This window comes from Asterias rubens, chromosome 12, assembly GCF_902459465.1.
Source record: "Asterias rubens chromosome 12, eAstRub1.3, whole genome shotgun sequence".
In the NCBI taxonomy this organism is placed as follows: Eukaryota; Metazoa; Echinodermata; class Asteroidea; order Forcipulatida; family Asteriidae; genus Asterias; species Asterias rubens.
In genome coordinates this window covers 668,041-684,140 of record NC_047073.1, presented here as the reverse complement: position 1 = coordinate 684,140, position 16,100 = coordinate 668,041, and the positions used below count along the sequence as shown (strand labels likewise).

Genomic DNA, 16,100 nt, shown 5'->3' with positions numbered 1-16,100 from the left:
CAATCTTTACATCTACAGTCAGCCCAAGCAAGACCACCTTCTCCCCTCCTTCAGAGACCCGCCTCCCCAGTCCAATTCCAACCTGCTTCCCCTGTAATGAAACAAGAAGAGCCAAGAGAAAAGGACACCGTTGCCCCACCACAGAGTAAAGCAGAGACCCCAGTTCAGCGCGAAATACGGCTAGCCAAAGAGAGAGAGGCGGACCATGAGAGAGAAAGCTTAGCGTCCACCCACATTTCCTCACCGAAGAGGGGCCCAACACCCCTAAAAGCTGTCCACACTCCAGCGTTTGCTGACGACATTCCTAACGTGGTCATTGTGGAAAAGTCAGATGTAACTGAGATGTCAAAGGTCACCACCGAGAGTCCAAAGGTCACAGATTCAATGACCTTACTGGAGAAGGAGGTTGTTGTTATGCGGAGGAAGAAGGAGACTCCGATGGAGAGAGATATTCGGTTAGCGGAGGAGAGGGAAATGGTGCTGAGGAAAGAAAGAGGTAAAACAAAAACAATTTCTATTTCATTATGGTTTCGTTTTCCATGAAGAAAATCAATCATGCTAATGAAATGTTACATTCCTGTTTAAGCAGGAACACCATTGGTTTGGCAGGCAGGCATGTGAATGAGAAGCTGAAGGCTTGAAAAGGTTTTACTCTATGCGTCTACCTACCAAGGGTGCGTTTTGGCAGTGGAAACTAACAACCGTTTCGGTTGAATTGGCCAATGTTGAATCACTGGCCAATCAACGAAACAGGTATTGATGTTTGCAAAAGTCTTTGGAAACTTCTGTTGTGAAGGAAACCAAACTGAGAAATTTCAGAATTTGTGAAAAAAACCAGAGCTGCACAACAAAACAAGGAATAAGAAATTGTTAAATGTTCTTAAAGGCTTTGTTGTTTCACTTAAACTGGTGAAGTTACACAAACATGTACATGAAGTAACAACTGTGTTCATCTTATTGTGTTCCCATGGCTATTGGTGCATAAGTAGACATTATGCTTGGACACAAGAGGGCGCTGTTTGGATTTAAAGTTCAGAAATGCTTAGAAATGGTACTAATGAAACAAGTTTTGATTTTATGAATTTCAGCTTTACGAATGTGAAAGAAAAAGGTTATATATTTTTCAGTTTCATTTTAATGTAATTGGGTGCTGTTAAAAAATGTCTTTCACTATTGCGCCCTCTTGCAGCCAAACATAATGCCTAATGTTGATTGCAATAATAAGCAAGGGAGATGTAGAAAAACAACTGCACTTTCACAGTGGGTACCGGTGGCACTAAACGCTGTGTATAAATAAAGTGGTGTGGTGTGACCTTAGCCTTACAATGTAGGTGCTGCTTGCTGGAGAAATAAGCGCTAAAAATATGCATAAACCACATGTAAATGCTTAGCAGGAATTGGCTTTTTACCGTGTGTATTTGCTTCCGCATTCACTGCTTACACATCTTGTGCAATGACATTGAGCTTGTAACTGCTGAAAAAAAAACTAGCCTCGGAAAAAATAAAGGGTTACCGGGCAAAGTGTTATAAAATGTAAATTAGATGTTCCCTGCTGAAAACATTTGATATCAAATAATTATATTTAGCCAAAAGGGAAAACGTTTGATAGCAATTTGAATTGTTTGAATAGCATTTGATGCTAAACAACATTGTGAAAGTGTTTGCCGATAAGCTAACCCTCATTTTAAAAGAATGGTGGTTGAAAGCATAGACAATAATTAGTAAACTTGAGTGCAGGACCCACATACATGATGCTCATTACCACAGCAGTATTCCATACTTACAGCATCCAATTAACAAGTGCACAAGTTTATGTTAAGCAGCACCATTTCGTTTAGGTTCAGGGCCTAATTTCAAAGAACTGCTTCAGCAGAATATTTTGCTGAAAAGATTTGTGCTCAGCATCAATTAGCAGGAAACCAGCCACAAACAGTATATAAGGAATGTTTTTTTGGCTGGTTTCCCTATCCTGGTAAGCAAAATCGTGTAAGCAAAATTGTTTTGTGCTTGGCTACCGATGCTTAAGCAGATCGGTAAAATTTGTCTCAAAATGCAACAGTAAGCAGCACTGCAGGTTTTTTCACTGCTTGACCATTAAGCAAAGTTTGTTTTTATGCTGAATGGTTGGACATACCTTTTCCCCAGTGTTTGTCAGGAATGCTTAGTTACAGTGTGTTCATGATAATCCTTATTTCACAATTCTCTTTACAAGTGTTTTCAGGTCCGCCCGCCCTTCCTCTCCTAATACAAGTATTTTCTCCAAAGTAAACTCCAAATTTTCCCAACTGTTTTCTATTTAAAAGATGCAAAATTTATAAAAACTTAATGTAATTTGCCTTTTCTGTGTCAATAAACATAGGTGGGATTGTATTGCTAGAGCGTATGCCTTTCCCACTAAACTACCAAGCTAGCCGGCTGGCTAAAAATGAGTGGCAGGCATTGCAAACAAATTGCTAATAAAATGAGTGTAAAGATTGCGTTTTCAATTTTGCTAACTGCTTTTTTAAACAGGTCTCTTCCTAAAACCCGCCCTTAAACTCAACACCACCGAAGTGCGATCCACCAAACCCACTAAATCAAACAATGGCCCCTCCAAAATAGGCCCTAAGACCTCAGGTTGGGGCACTCTCTTCAGACCAACGAACAACTTTTTCATTGAAAAGGAACTCCGGGCAGAGCGGGAGCGTGAACTTGCCCTAAAGGGTGAGGGGGTCATAAAATCCCTGTCTGAAAGTGAGGATAAAGGCACAACAGATGAAGGTCAGATGTGATGCTTTCTGCATTCAGCAAGTATGAGCATTGCATGTCACTGCCATGGTCAAATGCATTCATTTTGACTGCTTGAAAGCGCTATGCATGAATGGTACATGATCAGTTTAGAATATGCTGCCAGAAGGTAAATTAAAGCTTTCGTTCATTTTTTGCATACATGTGCCATTTCTCAGCCAACCTGGGTTTTAATCAAGACCACCTCCAAATCTCAACACCAACGAGGTTCAGACAACATCGTACATGATCTACATCCATTTAGCACTACAAGGACATCACATTGATCGCTCCATCTAGTTAAAAATTCCTCTCCCTCACCGCCCTGACCTTCTTTCAACCCCAACCCCATCCATTCCCAACTCAACCCAATCTTTGTATTCATTGTTAACGGAAGAGGTTTGCGGTAACACCATGTGAATATCTTTTTTTGGAGTACTGTTGCTGCTCTTCTGAAAAGAACCAGTGGTTAAGAACCATATCATTTCATTGTATCAGCACATAAATTAACCAGTGGTTATGGGTGAGCAAGGCTTGCTTGTACAACATGGGAATGAGGTTGACATAGAGCCTCTTATAGTTGTATCAACAGTGTGGTACATACTCAGGCCTGGTCCTTCACAGTGAAGGCAATTGCCTCAATGCCCCTGGTCATTCATTGCCTTGGTGCCCTTGAAATGTTCCAATACAAACTAGTTCCTCATAAGGTGCCTTTTACCAAGGTGTGCCCCCGCCCTTCTACTGAGGAAGCAAACACGCCTACATATTCTGGTATTAAAATTATTCATGGTTTGATAATAATGGTTCGGAACGTTTCGCACAAAAAAAAAAACACCTTCATGTAAATGGTTATTTGGTTGTTGATTCAATACCGCCCAAGTTTCTTCCTGTGGTGTGTGTACATGTATGCACACTCTCTCCAATAAACCATCAGCCAATTCCCAGGGACCAAAACACACAAAACAAAACTGGAATTTTTTGGGGAATTCCCCAAAACCAACTGTGTTCTTTTGGAGTATGTTAACACATGGTTATCTGGCTTTACACTACTCCTAAGCGGGAATAGCTATTTCCCGGAAGTTTAGTACCAGGGTTTGCAATTAATGGTCTCGAACCAGAATGTTTGGAAATTGGTCCAAAGGGGCCGATGTGGACTTGGGGTATAAATGGAATGGGATGGGGAGAGGGGGTGTGGCAGGGGATTATGTCCCCATACCGCAAACTGTGTACAAACTTCTTCTGATAATGCCATCTTTAGAATCCTCCTCCTTCAGACCATTTTAATTTCCCAAATGGGGGACAGAATCTTTGGGTTAAAGATTCCCCTATGAAAGGGGCCTGCAGACAAATCACTGTCTTGTGTGAATGGATCACAAGTCCATAATGCTGTATTTTACCCTTGGAAGCATGGAACATTTCTTGACTAAATTTGGGCTCACCTGCCATCTTTAATAGCATTGAATGTCTCTGGGTTCTATCAACTGTTTCTCCTTAAAGGCACTGGATACTATTGGGTAATTACTCAAAATAATGTTAGCATAAAACGTGATGTGGTAACGAGCAATGAAGAGCTGGTGATAGTATAAAACATTGTGAGAAATGGCTCTCCCTGAGAAAAAGGTAATTTCTCACACAAATAATAAAAAACTTCAGGCCTGAAGCCTTTTATTAAGCATCTGAAAGCACACCAATTTGTGCAACAAGGGTGTTTTTTCGTTCATTATTCTCCTGAAGCAACTTAGTGACCAATTGAGTACAAATTTTCACAGTTTTATATGCTGGTATTTAAAGATCACCAAATGTGTCCAGTGCTTTTTAGCATCTGTCCTACAATTCTCATTTTAAGTTAGTGCATACATTAAAGGTAAGGTCATAGATTGGTGAATACTTCAAAATAAGTGTATATAAGAACTTGGTGCAACGCACAGCAGCTATTGATGGTATTGTTATGAACTGTTTTTGTTTAAAGGATTCGCTTTAAATTAGAATGACTTTGATAATTTTTTCACCTCAAAAAGTTTGATTCTGAGAAACGTTTCATACATGACTTGTTTCTCAGACTTCTGAGGGTTGGTGTTTGTTCACGAATGCTGTGGCCAGAGATGCGGTTGGTACCCGCTGTCACCTTGCCAAACATGGATGGATTCAATGTTCTTGTGAAAATACCATGACAGTTTTTTTTACTATTTTCTTTATAATTTAATAGATGTTAAATTTGCATCAGTGATAAAGAATGTTCCTTATTGGTTTTTACCAATGTCTGTTTGCACTGTATACTCAGTACTTACCCGAGTTCTGTGAAAAAAATCACAGGCATATTATTCGGGTGGGATTCTACCCCACAACATGTACAGATCTAGAGCAGTGTCTACCAACTAGACCATCAAGATGGCCTGGTGGCTAGAGACAGTTTGAATCCTACGTTTATAATTTTTTTCTTTAAATCAGCATGATGTTGACTTCAACCAATCCATGGCACTACCTTTAATGCTTTCCGTCTGGGGTGTATTTGGACAGCTTCCATAATTGTTTTAGCACATTGCATGATTTTGCACAACTCAGCTTTTGGTGCATCCTGTAACATGAACCCAGACACTTGTCTTATGAAACTTGTTTTTCATGTTTCAATTTATGTTTGTAGATCAAGTTGTGTATTAGGTAGCATCTAGTTAAAGCACTGTTATGTGATATGGTAGTGCATGATGTAGTGTAAGGGCCATGTCACACAAGGCAATTTACAGGCAACCAATTCCAGGCAATCTCAAAGAAGAGTCTAATCCATTCACATTTGAATGTTCTCATTATTTTCTTGAGAAATTAGAATTAGCTGTTGCAAATAACTTACCAACCAAAATGGACCGATGGTATAAATGCAAAAAAACAAATTAATGGCCTGAAGATTCGACCCTAGCAGATTCTTTCTTGAAGGCTAAAAAGCAACTTGATCTACAAGCCTTTATTAGCCTTCGAGAAAGACTCTGCTAGGGTCGAAAAGTCAAGCCATTAACTATTTTGCATTAATTTCTTGGGAAGACATAATTTGAAAGATAACGCCAGTGCTGCCAAAGTGGTCCTGTAGTGGCAAGTTTCCTTTGTGACATGGCCTTTACCAGTCCATCATCTGGTAGAACAGACAGAGAGGTTTCTGTAAGAAACATTTAATGTTTGTGTCATTATGGGGTGTTTAAACTGCTCATGTAGTCTTGGTGCAAGCTGTTCTTGTTGAGTTGGTCAACCTCTATGGTAATACCGTTAGCCCGCATAGTCTCAATGTTACACACATCCTGAATATTCCGCTGATAGAGGGTATTTCTGTAAGCCGCGATCCCGCAAGAGAGGTGGGGTGTTCTGGAATTTTTTCAACAGGGCACGCTATTGTCAATAGTAATGTGTGCTGCAAGAAGAAGTGGAGCAGGGGGTTGCGATAGTTGAGTGAAAGTGAATAACAACGACTTGCACCAAGACTACTGCTCATGATTGTACAGGACGTGTCTGTAGAATTAGCCCAAGCTTTGGTTTACTTTTTAGATCGTGCTTTGGACTCATTTGCTGCAATTTGCTTCAGTACTTTTACTTTACAAAATGTGCTTTTTGTTATGATGCTTAAAGAGAAATATTTACAACATCTACATGTATATGGGAGGTCTTTCCTTTGGTTTGATTTATTTAGCACCATCGTGGCCGGGTTCTGAGTTGTCAAATAACAGTCCCAGTAACACATGTTTCACTACAAGTAAATGAGCATAAAAATGCATTTTGTCTTCAACAATTATTCGCCATTTATACATTTTTACCGTTAGTATGTTGCCTGAGATAGGCCTGATATTTCACGGAGGTAAGGAAGGCGATTGCCTCCGTGTTTCCAGTATTGAGAATCAGTTATAAGTAACTTATTTATCTTTGCTCATTTGCTCTCTTTAATGATTTGTATAGAACTTTTGTTGTTTTTAGTAGTCTTATTTGTATATCTTCATCTTTGCTATTGTGCGGGTTTTGTTTGTGCACTGATAAAAAAAATATTGTAAAGTGCTTCAATCCTTTGGAGAGGCGCTTTATAAATGTTTAACCACAATAAAAATAATAATCATTGCTTTTCTGCCAATTACAGAAGCAACTCTAAGTCCCGTAAAGAAGATCAGAGGCCCTCAATCGGAGTCCCTCATAGAGCGGGAAATCCGTCGACAACAGGAGAAGGAACAAGAGTTTAGACGAGAGAAAGGGCTCGTTTCTTCTAGTGCAGCAGAGGCATTGACAAACACAGAGACGGAAGGGGTGACAGACGCAGGGGAACAAGTAGAAATTGCCAAAGATCAAGAAACAGCAAAGAAAGAGGTATGGTCACAGGATTTTTATACCTGTTTGAATGTAAACAGTAGTTTGAACAGTAGTCCACAGTCCTCACACACAGAGGTGTGTGGGTTAAAACCAAATATAATTTATCTTTATCCCGAAGCAGATTTAAAACATATATTAAATCATTGCGGTACCTGCTGCTAATAAATTGGATTCGAAATGCCTCTAGCTACCAGGCAGTCTTGGTGGTCTAGTTGGTAAGACATCTTCTATAGAACGGCAAAGGTCGCGGCTTTGAAGTCAAACGCCTTGATTTTGTTTACAGAATAATATTAATAATATCAAAGTCTTATCGTATAGCGCACGTATCTACCAAACAAGGTACTTAAGGCTCTGAGTATATACAAACTTTCAGAAAGATAGGTTATTGCAGTAATGAATTCTGAGACCCAATTTAGTAGCACCTTGTAAGGGTTTACAAGGTGCTACGGCGCATACAGCAGCCACAGCAAGCAACACTGGGGAGAACCCCTCCTCTTTTCGATAAGTGCACTGGGTTCATGCGTTACACAACACATGGGACCAATGGCTTTATGCCCCATCCAAAGGACGAAGCAAAGGTTAAGTGTCTTGCTTAAGGACACAAGTGTCACGGCTGGGGATTCGAACCCACACTCTGTTGATTAGATACTCCAGAGTTTGAATTCGGTGCTCATAACCGCTCGGCCACAACACTTCCACAGAACTCGGGGAAAGTATGAGTGCTTTACATACATTGGTGTAAAGGTAAAACCAAATTGTTTACCCTGATTTAAATTTAAAACATCTATTGAATCTTTGCGGTACCTGCTGCTAAAATATAGCAGGGTGGTGGGGGTTGCAAATGGTTTGCGTCTGGTACTTGTTTTAACAAAGTTATTTCTCCATTTTCTTTTTGATAATTTCCGCCCTCTTTTTATTTTGAACTTAGGTAACACCTGCAAAGTATCGCCCACAGAGAAGAAGTCTCGTCTTAGCCCAGCAGTGGGAGCAGATGTTCAAGTAGCCACACCCAAACCATGCCCTGAAGACGTCCTTTGCAACTCCCTTCCCTGTAAAATAATAGAACGACTTAATACTAATATCATGTGTGCGGTGCCGCTTAAGTTAACAGTGTTTGGTTGAGATTTTAAACAGGTATTCATTGAGTTTCTCTATGGAGTTTCTGTCTGAGGAACGTTGATGGTTCCAAATCAAGTATTTCAATTGACTTTGTGATTAGAAGCCAAGTCCCTTTTGGTGTTTGACCTAAGCACACGGCCGAGTGCGTTTCATTCATAGTCAATCACAGTCAATTAAGAAATAAAGCCCTGGTGTCTACATTAGACTCTTGGGTAAGAACCACAACAGAGTTGTTTATTTTGGAAGCCAACTTTCAGCCATGTGGACGAAAATAGTCAGGCTGTTTTTGTGCTTCATGTATGAAAAAACCCAAAGACAGCACTAAATGAGAAAAAAATATCAATTTTGTATTAACGTTAACCCGTTTACAATGAGTTAAACTCATTGAAAAATGTAACATTTATGTACTATTATTGTATCTGCAAAAGCTCTGTATAGCTATCTTGTGTTCATTAAGCATTAATATAAAAAGCACTAAGCACTGTTTGGCAATGGTGAAGTACTTGTATGGGCAACTTTGGGGTCGCTGACAAAAAAAATTGTTCTCGACACATGCAAGAGGAAAAAGGGCCTCGGAGTTGCGATATGGTAAAAAGATTAATTTTTTTAAATGTCATGACGAACGTGTGCTCTTGAAACATTAATTATATTGTATAGAATGACGCATAAAATGCAGCCAATCTGCCTTGACAGTTAACTGCACTAGTACATCAAGAATGTATGCAAGCTTATATTTGTATATATTTGTCTTTTCTAAAATGCCTAGGAGAATTGTTTATATTTATAAAATTGTTTGCGTAATATGCTTAAGTTTGTACTTCACTGTTAACTAATAATGTAGCTGACTGATTCAGGCTTTAGATTTGTCAAAATTTGTCTTTCCTTATTTTAGGATTGTTCGCTGATCTCCTTGCATCTTCAGATGTTTTTGAAAGAGGCACAATTTCATTTGCCCAATAAGCACAGAAAGAAACTAAGCACAAACAAAAATGGCTTACCAGATTAAGTTTACCAGCTAAAATACAATGTCACATGTACTGTCTTTGACTAGTTTCCTGCCCAGTTTGCTAAGCAGAAAATTGGTCCTGGGCCAACTGTCTGGAACTGTTTTTCAGTGAGCAGGAATGAGTCTGAATGTATGTTTGTTTTTACAGCTTTACTATGGCTTGAAATATATTCATGTTGATCCAGTATAAATAATTTCTCTGAAAATTAGACGTGACCATTTGAGGTATGAATTCAGACGTACATTTGTAAAGAGTTTACTAACTATTGTAACTGCTTACATGCTAAGCAAAGACTAGAGAAACAGAGGCTTGGTAGTCATCATTTTAAAATCATTTCTTATCATACTCATGTGCCATCTTTGCTGTGCTTCCAGATATTCAAATTACTTCAGTCGCTAAATTTTTTCTCAAGTTTCAGCTCAGTTGTTTTCATAATAATTACAATAACTGTTGTGCGCCATCTTGCTGTCAGAAAAAACACTCCATGCGCATGTTACTTAAAGCCAGCCAGGACTGAATAAACAAGTTTTCAAGTTAGGTTTAAAGCTGGGAGAGAGTCTACTAGTCTGAGGTTCAGTGATAGTGCTTTAAGATCATGATTTGAAGATTTATCTGCAGATGAGGATTCAACCTGCCTCTAGCCACCCCATTAGTCTAGTGGTAAGACACCTGTTTCAGCAATGTTAAGGTGTGGGTTCGAATCCCACCGGAGTGATTTGCCTGTGTATTCATTTCACAGAACTCGGAAAAGCACTTAGTGTACATTGCTTTATATATTCGGTAAAAACCAAATTATATAGATTTGCAGATTATTAAACTGTGTCACGTTAAATATATTTCATATATTTTTTCGAGATGAGTATTTGAAAATTAACCAAAGTTGTCTACAATTGTATGGTGTGTTAATTATGTAAACTGTTATTATTAAATGTTGTGGTTTATGTGTACTACCGGTACATGTATACGATGAAAGAGTACCTAACAAAATAGCATTATAAATTTGATTTAAGTATTTTACAATAGTTAGCAATAACATTGCAAATATTGTCTACTTATGTATTGGGGTGTGTAGTTTAATCTTGTGTGTGTGTGTGTTTAAAACTAGATCATTATATCATTTTGCTTAATGGTTATTTCCTCATTTAATGACAAAAAAGCACCAAATGGTTTGTACTTAAGTGGAGCCTGGAACAATTTTCTAAAAGAAGCAGCGACATTAAGACCTAGATTTGATACTTTTGAAGCTAAGTCTTTGACATTGTAGAGTGTTTTGACTTGTGTATGAATGTATTCAGCATTTGATGATGATTGTGAAACTTAACAGTTTTTATTCAAGGCTGTCCACTATTGTACACTGATGATGATAAAGCAGATTATATTTTTCATATTAACAAGTGCTTAACACACATTGGTGTGTAGGTGAAATCAAATGATATTCTTTTCCCCAATGCAACATTTTTTTCTATTATTTCCTTCCTGTACATGTATCTGTATTGTTAATTCACCATGCAAACACCCATACTATGACAAGTACTTATTCTGAACATCCATATTTTAATCATCATAATAATAATAATATGCAGATTGTATGCATCACCTTGTGCCTATTTATTACCAGAATGTGATTCATGTTTGAGTTGAATTTTACAGGGATGAAATTTTATCTGATTTTAGACTTTTTATGTCTGCCTGGTGTAGAAGATCAGCCTATATTTTTCCCACATAAAGAAATCCTGTTCTTTGATCTACTTCTCCTGTGCATAGTAAACTGTTCTTAAAGCTCTGTGAATTATAATTTTATAATTCACATGGGTATACCAAAATGTGGAAATGTCATCATTTCAACATATTTCATATCTCAATTTGGATCCTTGTTGCAGATGTTTTTTTATCAGCAATGACTGTCACCCCTGTATATATACAGTTTGGGTACAAGACTAACAGGAAGGGCAGGTCCACATGAGCAAAGAAGTCAGATACTTGTTTAGTATTTTCCATCTAATACAAATCAGCAACGAAATACAGTGTACCATGTGAACTAGGTCCAACTTCATTAAGCAAACACAGACAAATTTTGCTTAGTTCAAACAGGTTATAAATTATACCAGCCAAAATTCCATAGAATTTACATTGATGCAACTGGTGCCAAACGAAAACAAATCTTTAGGCAAAGAGATTTGCCAAGCAATAGTATCTGCTTAACAGCTTTGTGAAAGTGGGCCCTGAGCTCAATTTCGCAGAAAAGCACATGTAAAGCACATGGTTCTTTAGGCAGTAAGCGCAGCATTTTGTGGTAAGCAGGCCATGGAATCGGGCTCTGTTCTCTCCTCACTTGTTGCTCCAGTGGAAAGACCATGGCTTATGGGTTAATATTATATTCCACCCAATTATAGTATTCTTTTATTGAAAACTGTTTTTTTTTTGCCACACTTAATTGGTGTAAGGGTAGGCCTACAACCTAAAATTATTTAGTCTATACATGTACACATTGGAGGTAGGATTTAACCCACTGTGCTGACCCAGGTGAACAGACAAGTGGGATGCTTGTTTTTCAATTATTAAAAAAACACACAGAAAAACACCAGTGGCTTCAAATTGTTTTGGATCTTGGGTGAATTTGTACTCGGAAGGTCTAAAGGGGCATTGGGACAACATGTAAGTTCATAATTGGGACTTGTATAGCCTATACTGAGGTCGTATAGCTCATAATGTGGACCAGTAGCTCATAACCTATAGAATTAAGCCATAACTGTGACTTAATGGTAATCATGAATATGATTTAGCAAATGTGAATTATGACTATTGCCAATTATAGGTCATATGAGATATCATAGCCATAATTATGTATTGTACAAGTTATACTTTCATTTTAGTTCTCTCCAAATTTTTGCAAAATGGAAAACAAGGGGAAAATGTCTTGCAAGCTTGAAAAGAATGAGGGTCATTCCATGTCAGACCAACGTACTTTTTTACCTCATGTCTTCCGATTTTGATAAAAATTGCTGTGATTGTAGGTCCTTATGAGCAATGAATGCACAGCCATTTTTAGCCCGATCGGACTTACCATGTGGTCAGGGCAGAAACCACTAAAATCTGACATTTTTAGGGTAAAATACCACCTTTTTGGTAAAAATATGTCATAACCATGTCAATTCTCATCACATATATGCAAATTTGGTATCAAAATGATGAGAATTGCATGCTCAAATCAGTTCTTTTGTCAAAAATAAATTTTCTGAAATGTAGGTCACTGTTATCTTTAATATGTTATCGTGACCTTTGACCCAGTTTTTGAAATAATGTATCATTCCAAAAATCAATGAAATAAAAATCTCTTGATAGAGCATGTCTTCCTCTATCAGAATCCACTAAGAAACAGTTGGGCTCTTCAAAATTTACAACTTTATGACTATTTTGTACAAGTACCGTGATCTTTAATATGTTATCGCGACCTTTGACCCAATTTGTGAAACAATGCATCATTCCAAAAATCAACAAAATAAAAATCACTTGATAGAACATGTTTTCCTCTATCACAATCAACCAAGAAACAACTGGGCTCTTCAAAATTTACAATTCTATTACCATTTTTGTACAGTTGTTAGGTCACAAACTAGTCAATTTATATACTTTACATAATAAATCCACCAACAAACCTCACTCTTCTGTTTCTAAAGTTACTTAAAGTGTTCATGGTTTGCGATTTGTTTCTTGTTGAGGGCTGATGTGGTTTAACCAGAATCAGAATTTAAACTATCAGCAGTGACACACCCAGGATTTATTATTTTTGGGGGGTGGGCCATATTTTCCCCAAAAATGTCTTTCGAAGATTGTAAAACAACAAATCAAAACAACTCAAACAAACAAATTGAATACCTTGGAGGGGCTGGGATCAATCCCCCAGACCCATCGTCCCCCACCCCCCCCCCCTTTCGGGTGCACCACTGTGATTATTAGTGATCCCAGTTAGAGATTACATCAAGGTTGAGATGGAGAAGCTGTCTGCCTTTCTTCAGTAGATCACAAACTTATGCAGTCTTACTGTAACCCCCTGTGATGAATCTTGAACAACAAATTAATGCATAGTAACTTTCTGAGAAATCCTCAAGAGGTAAACAAGTGCGTTGGTCTGACATGGAATGACCCATGAAGGAAGCAAAACAATTCGGTGACTGGTACCGACCCGAATACGGAAGAAGGAAGAGAGGAAACATTTCAGGCGGATGAAGCAAATGGGGCATGGTGTCACATAATAGCTCCCTGGAATCCCAGGGTCTATATAAAACCGACAACATTTATGTTATAAGTCAATGCATTCTATCGGGCATTTCTCACTCTTGTTTGAGAACGCGACCAACCAGGATGGGCTGGATGGTATATTTCGTTGTCGTAGCTTTACTCAACTGTTTCCCTCCAGTTGGTGAGTCGTAAACATTTGAAATTAAGTAGGCTTTAAGGGCAAAGTTTACCTTTGGTTTGGAACTGTTCGAATGTTTCAAAGGATTATGCATAAAAATAGGCAGGCCTAACCCATACAATTTCATTTCAGGAGGTGGTCACGTTTTTTTAGGTATTGCCGAAAAACTGGAGCGAATAGTATCCAAGCATGAAGAATAATCCCTTATGAATACACAATTTGAGAAGCATTATTACCGTGGAAACGCTCCTTATGTTCAAATTTTTGGGGAAAAAAAGTGCTACCTTTTTCCAACTGCAGTACATCGATGTGAAATGTCTCTCAATATACATGATAGAGACCTACTATACAACTGTACTTTTTATTGGCATTATCTTTCAGAGTCGCAGTACTAAACTTATAATATTATCACTTTTGGCAAACGTACGAATATTATTTTCGGTAACTTTAACTAAATTAGAAGTGACATTATCCCGAACCAAAAACTGTCCAATAATAATAATAATGTATTGATGTCTTTGTATTTCACAGGTGCATGTCCGAACAAAAACCCACAAGGTGAGTAGCCCATGGAGACCTCCATGGTAGGCCGAACACTTTTTGGGATGGGGGCTTCAAACTTCTTTAAGAATTTTTGATTAGAACCACATCATTATCATCAGTATTGAAGTAGTGGTGACGTCAGTAAAATCTGGGACCCTCCTCGCACTACACTTTATTTATTGGCGCGCATCTCGGGCATTATCCTATACTTATATAACTGACATACAGATCCTTTTCATTTGATTGGTGGAACTTACTTTACGTGACATTCACTCATTTCCCATTCAACAGTTAGGATCATCCTTGTTCCCAATGTTTTGAGCAGTACTGCGCCGCCGCGCCGCTGCTAAAACAAAGGAGCACCTGTGCAAAAGGTTGTGATCCGATTTGTGCATTGTTGCCGCTACGTAGACTTGTGAACAAGTCGTTAAATCGGCTCCACGCGCCGAGATAGTGCTCTCGCGAGATCACTGCTCTCGCGCGAACTGATGGCTCCCCGATTTCGACGGAGTTAATATGATTTTGAACCATTGCCTTATTGATTGTTTTTATAACTGAATGGCTGTCTGTTGTGTTTTCTTTCTTAGCAAACATTCCGATATTCTTAATCGAACCACGTCGTAGGCTCTTGATTATTTGAAAGAGGTAAAAACCTGTGACAAAATTGGGTACGAGTTGGATTGGACGAGTTGGTCTTTGAAAAGCGTTTACATCCGTTCGTTACAAAATGCATATGGTAAGAAAGATTTAAAAGTAGAATACAATGATCCACACACATTTGCCTCGAAATTGCGTGGTTTTCTTTTTACTTTGCAAACTAACACGGTTGGCCTTTTATGGGAGTCAAAAAGTTCGTAACAGGTCAACTCGTACTCAAGTCAACTCGTACCCAAGTCAACTCGTACCCAAAATTGTGTACCCAAGTCAACTCGTACCCGAGTCAACTCGTACCCGAGTCAACTCGTCAACTCGTACCCGAGTCAACTCGTACCCGAGTCAACTCGTACCCGAGTCAACTCGTACCCAAGTCAACTCGTACCCAAGTCTCGTACCCAAGTCTCGTACCCAAGTCAACTCGTACCGTATAACGTGTGCCGTTGGCGTTTGCTATGATGTCAAGACGCACCAAGGCAGACCATTGGAAACTCTGCATCAATCAAACGAATTTTGAGATCAAACAAATGTTTTAGTTGATATTGCAAATTCTTCACCAAGTTAAAACAATATTGGTTCATTACTTTTTAAAGCCATTGGACCCTTTCAGTAAACAGTATTGTCCAAGGCCCACACTTCGTGTATCACAACTTCTATATCGAATAACAAACCTGTGAAAATTTGGGCTTAATCGGTCATCGGAGTCGGGAGAAAATAACGGGAAAACCCACCCTTGTATCCGCGCGTTTCGCCGTGTCATGACTAGTCTTGGTGCAAGACGTTTCTCGTTTTCTTTTCACGCACACCGCGGCCAATTCACCGACAGCGCGCGCACCGGCTCACCTGACTTATGCGGTGAGTGGACTATAAGTCAGGTGAGTCGGTGCGCGCGCTGTCGGTGAATTGGCCGCGGTGTGCGTGAAAAGTAAACGAGAAACGTCTTGCACCAAGACTATGTCATGACATGTGTTTAAAATAAATCCGTAATTCTCGTTAACGAGAATTGATATGTGTTTTACCGTTTTCTAAAAAAGTAAAGCATTTCATGGAATATTATTATTCATGAGAAGTATTTCACCACTACCTTCTGTAAACCCTGTAAGTTATTTTGTAAATCTGTGAAAGTGGGCCCTGAGCACATGTAAAGCACATGGTTCTTTAGGCAGTAAGCGCAGCATTTTGTGGTAAGCAGGCCATGGAATCGGGCTCTGTTCTCTCCTCACTTGTTGCTCCAGTGGAAAGACCATGGCTTATGGGTT

The 16,100-nt window shown here is 38.8% G+C and overlaps 1 protein-coding gene across 2 annotated transcripts in view; it reads left to right on the top strand.

The window, feature by feature from the left end:
* LOC117297467 overlaps positions 1-12,228 on the top strand; it is a 43,363-nt gene extending 31,135 nt beyond the window's left edge. The window contains exons 6-9 of one of the 2 annotated variants that reach the window (XM_033780520.1): positions 19-496; positions 2,512-2,760; positions 6,875-7,098; positions 8,030-12,228. In XM_033780520.1, coding sequence (XP_033636411.1) covers positions 19-496; positions 2,512-2,760; positions 6,875-7,098; positions 8,030-8,104 — 1,026 coding nt within the window. In that variant the 3' untranslated portion in view covers positions 8,105-12,228. The remainder of the gene's footprint in view (positions 1-18; positions 497-2,511; positions 2,761-6,874; positions 7,099-8,029) is intronic. The other variant, XM_033780521.1, reaches the window with a different exon arrangement.
* The last annotated feature ends 3,872 nt before the right edge of the window (positions 12,229-16,100 follow it).